The 5,407-nt window shown below is 33.1% G+C and overlaps 1 protein-coding gene across 1 annotated transcript; it reads right to left on the reverse strand.

Annotated features, from left to right (window-relative positions):
- Positions 1–2,139: 2,139 nt before the first annotated feature.
- Positions 2,140–2,829, reverse strand: LOC149248825 (uncharacterized). The gene has a single exon (XM_089451161.1). The coding sequence runs from the start codon at positions 2,827–2,829 to the stop codon at positions 2,140–2,142; it is 690 nt and encodes a 229-aa protein (XP_089307287.1).
- Positions 2,830–5,407: the final 2,578 nt, after the last annotated feature.

Genomic DNA, 5,407 nt, shown 5'->3' on the forward strand with positions numbered 1-5,407 from the left:
CTATGCATATGTAGAGAAGTTGTAACTATTGTTGGATAATGGAATAGAATGTAGAATTTCATCTGCTTCTTGGTTGCATAAATAGTGGATGAGGTGATGAAAGTGGATTCTTTATTGCTACTGCTAAATCTATTGTATCTACTGCAAAATGTTGAATGATATAGTATTCACCTGCTACAAAACCCGATGGTACAATTCTAGTTATGCGAATGAATGTGTTGTTGTCGAGCATGAAGAGAAGGCATTGGATTACCAGCCATTGATGAATGTCATTAACCAATGCGAGGCAAACTCGCCATTAATGTCAACAAGTGCCAAGGTACCTAAGTACATTTTACAAAGTGCGAATAGATGAGCTGATGTCGAGCCACTTGCAAGATCCAACGATCAAGGGACATTGATGTATTCCCATGATTGTTGGCGAGAGAACTTGTCATTGATGCATACAAGCCTCAAGGTACTAATAAGGACTCTAGCCCTGAACCTAGATAGTGTGCTGATGTCGATAGGACATGACTTGTTAGAAGGGAGACATTATGAATTCCCCATCATCTAACGTGAGTATGGAATAATGATTTTGGAAGGACTATGGATGGAAAATTTTGCAGTGGATCAAGGTTTATTTAATGGAAATGAAAATGACAAGAGGGTAAACAAGCGAACGGAAAGCAAAAGGACAAATCGGCATGTAAGTGAGCTAAATATCTCTATGAATGGAAATTACGAAAAATGTGAATGGAAAATGTAAATTGAAAATGTGAAGGAAACATGCGACCCTTTGCAAGGAAAATGGTGATGATGATGCTTAGCAAAAATGCTTGGATAACTTGTGAGCTTGGAGAGGAAAAATGATGACATTTATGGATGATAGAAATGGATTTAATTGGTTCATGTCTCTTGAAATTGGTCCTAGAAAACCAATCATGCATAATTGGCTTCCTTCAATTCTTCGATTTCCCTGGAACCTGAAAACAAACATGGCACTAATATGGAAACAAACGTAAGTGTGTTCAAAGAGAAGTGATCAATTTCTCTAGGTACATACGAAAAATTTGCATAATTGACAAGTTCATGACGTGTTTTCTTTTCAAATGGTTAGTCCAATTTCACAATCATGATAATAAATCCAATTTCGAAAAGAAATGACGATATGCATAGGTAAACAATTTCCTCCATCTATGTTTGAATCATAGGATTTCATAAAGATAAGGAAATATTATTTGCAAATGCTTAATGATTCTTGCAAAACAATCTTTGATAAAAAATTCATCAATCAATCTTGCAGATAAAGCGTCTTCATAGTTCTTCTTCTTTCCTGCATCATACTTGAAGACAATCATCAGATAAAACCAATAATAAATTTTTGAGCATGATTTTCTGAATAGAATGCATTATTGACAAATAGATCATTGAGTTAAATACAGAGCCGCGAAATTGTTTTTCAGCTGCAGAATCACTGGTCAGCTGCAGAATTGCGCAGTTTCTGTAGCTAAAATCCTGAACAGACAGTTAAGTATACACAACTATGCATTTTTGTTATGAACAAATAACTATTCCAATCTTCAAATTGATCAATGCATCTTCATGAAAAATTAGCAAATGATAATTTAAATTTTTTTTTTTTCTTCTTCTTCTTGCTTTGACAGGTGTGTAAATGAATCATCTCAAAAGTTCCCTTTTCTTTTACTTTGCTCCAATCATGAATTGAATTTCACATCAATTTTTTTTTTTATGACAATTTTCCATTGCAATTTTCTAAATAATAATAATAATAATAAAACACACATTCTAAAAATTAATGAAATATTTACAAAACTAAAATAAAATAAATATACATGAAAGAAAAACATAAACAAGAAAAAGATATCTACAAGCTAAAATATATATACAAACAAATTTAAAAAAAAATCCTATAACATAAATGTACAATCTAAAACATAACATACATAACAAAAAAAACATAACATTATACATTAAACATTAAAACACATTAAAAAAATATAACATAAATATCATATAACATTCTTAAAAAAAAATAAAAAAAAATACAACACAACAACGTAATCAAAAGAAAACGAAATTGCCATGAAAACCGTTTTATCAAAGTCATAGTGGAAAATTTTCACTCCCGGGTTAAAACTAACACGGAAGTGATTGGCATAAAGTCTGATAGGGCCAATGGCTCTCCAAATCTCTGGACTTTATCCTTCCTGGGATGCAACCGATTGTTGTTCCAAATGGCAGCTGAGCAACTGCAACATGTCTCCCCAGAGATACCATTGCCATTGTTGAGCCAACCTTGTATGTAGTCAATTTGTGCTTAGAATTCAGCATCAACTTCTTAATATTGCCAGCCACCACCGTTGCATGCCTCTCAGCAAGGAAGCCTTGCTTGATTTCCTTAACATCCACAATATCTCCGACTGCAAAGACGTTGGTTTTCCCTCTTAATCGCAGACAATCATCAACTTTCAGGCGCCCATCCTTATCAACAGAGTCTTTGAAAACGGATTCCTGAAGCCAAGAGGAGGCAACACGGTTTCCCACACACATGAAATGACAATCTGCAGAGATAGTCATTCCACTTGATGTGGTATATGTGTTGTTTGATTCCAAGAGGCTTTCCAAATCAATGTGTTCATTCAGGTGCACCTCAATATTTTTGGAAACTAACCAATCCAAAGCTTTCTGTGAAGCCTTTTCTCCAAGAAAGTTTATAAGTCTGTGACCTGCATGTATGATAATTACCTTCTTATCAGGGAAATCTACTTTGATTTCTGCAGCTAACTCAACAATCTCGATCCTCACTATACTTGACAACAAAACCATGATGTGTATCAAGAGTTGAGCCACCAACATTTGAGTATCTCCATGGCGGATCTACCTCTTGTAGATCAGGGCCGCAACTGCCTCTATTCGTTAATTGCAAACCGTTTTTTCTCATGCAATTTGCCAAGTAAGGCTTCAGAGAACCCCGAATATCTCCCAATCTGTTACGAATTTGAGAAAATAGCTCCTGGGTTTTATAACTGACCTCGTTCTAAGATAAACCCACATTTTTTTCTTTCCAATACATTTTCATTTGGCCATAAATCGTGTTTTAAAACTGATGTTTTTAAGCTACTACGCATTTCTGGCAAATACTCAAGTAACAAAAATCACTTGCTGGATTTTATATAGTTTTTTCCGGGCGGTTTGAAATGACTAGTGGAATCGGGTTGCTGGTTTGTCGAACACAACATGGAAGAAATAATGGAGACACCAAAGCAACGAGCAAGGTGCAGAGCAGGAATAAGAAACTCATGTGGCCTTATATATGTTTCACTTTTCCATGTTCTTGCCTTGCTAAGGTTCAATGCCAGGTTTCTACTCACTCAATTTTAATGTTTACTCTATGAATCAACAGAATCTGAAGCTGAAGAAGCGGTTACAAGCTTCTCACATCCAGACATATATGACCCACGTAGCTGTTGTAAAGTCCATACCAATTGTGTTATGTGTCCCCCTGAGCTATAGCTAATAAGCTATAATGTTTCGTCCATTTGCTATGAGGTGGTTCAATGGTCCTAGAGCTGCTTGAAGAATTTTTGTTAACCAGACCACAGGAAAAAAGTTGAATCGTAGGGAAAATGGAAATAAAATTAAGAAATACTACATTGATCCTCAAATCAGACAGTGCATCGGATAATGATGGCTCTCACCTGGGTTATGGATAGGGCTTAATTTAAAAATCGATCTATGTCAAGCCCTTCAACACAAAGTTTTCGATGATGGATCAGGCTTGGCTGCAGAAACGATTCGTTTCTACAGCTCCTAAAAAATAAATAAATAGATATGCAACAATTTGAAGCAAGATTTATATATGAATTTTTATTTATTTATTTTTTTGAAATTGGATTTTGATTTTTAAGCTAATGCATTTGAATTTTTTTACAGGTTGCACGAGAGCCAGTTATCAATTTCTCAATTCTTTAAAAAAAAGAATTTATAATTTTTATTTAAAAATTTACATTTCCCTTATTAAAAAACATGAAGATTTTTTATTTGATTTTTTATAATGAAATCTAACATGATTTTTTATTATTATTTAAAATCAAAACATGATTTTTTTATTGAAAATATTTTTGTGAGGTTAGTGAAAAAAATGCAAGACAATAAATAAAAATCTAAATATTTTAAAGTCTAAAAATTTAAAAAATGCAATCAAGAACTTAAAAAATGTAATCAAGCTTGATTTTATTTCCTAGTTTATCATACTTGAAATAATATTTTTTATTTTTTATTTTTTAGTATATGAATGTTTCTAATGGAGCCATTTACGGATTAGATTTTCTAGAACGTTCATATCCAAATTTGCAAAATATACCAAATTTTGCATGAGGACATGAAAAATCATTTTAACCTTTAGATTTGCTGCAAAGATCTCTTGAAAAATGGATGAATTTTGTGGCGCAATCGTGTTTCGATACCATTCCTCAATGTAGTCTTTGTGCTCCAAAGAATGTTTGATCTGCATTCTAGATCCTTTGTCCATAAATGGTTAGTATATATATATATTGTAAAAATGATATGCAGCTAAATGATTCATGCATCTACATGCTTTAATCATGCATCTAAAACAAAAATTTGAAAAATAATATGAACTCTAGACTGAAAGCTAGTTCCTATGCACACTTCCCCAACAATGGCGGGAAAATGTTGAGGTAAGTTAATTACCTATCATTTAATTATCAACCCGGGGGGTTTCGTAAAACTTGCGAAGCATGCGTGCACTATATATGCTAGAAATTAACTTTCAATTTAGATCAATCTAACTATGAAACTAAATAATGACAAACCAAATTCACCTATTCTAATTCAACACTAAATTCAAAAGAAATTATGGTACAATTATAGTGCAGCGCACGGAATTGAAATCTTAATCTTTCAATCTTGCAGGAACTGAAAACACACCACTCTTTCAGAAATGAAAGCAAAAACAATCATTCTTAAACTCTCACACAGTAAAAGATATGAAAGCAAATAAAAACAAATGCTCTTAACTTCTAGGTAGAAAGAAAATAAAAACAATCACTCTTAACCTCTCACACAGGAAAATATATCAAAGCAAATAAAAACAAATGTTCTTAACTTCTAGGTAGAAAGCAAATAAAAACAATCACTCTTAACCTCTCAACAGGAAAAAATATGAAAGAAATAAATCTTAATCTATGAAAGCAATAAATCTAAAAAAAAAAAAATCTCACACATTGGAGGTGGCCAATCCAAAAGCATGAGAGATGGAAAGTTGAGAGGCTCCAAATACAGGCCTAACCAAATCAAAGTGAACATCACTCATGAGCATGGTGCCAAATCCAAATTCTATATTCAAAACATGAGCATTTTCTCAACTTTACACATGCCTTTG

This window comes from Pinus tabuliformis, chromosome 7 (genome assembly GCF_031772625.1).
Source record: "Pinus tabuliformis cultivar Carrire ecotype Pingquan chromosome 7, CPIR1, whole genome shotgun sequence".
NCBI lineage: Eukaryota > Viridiplantae > Streptophyta > Pinopsida > Pinales > Pinaceae > Pinus > Pinus tabuliformis.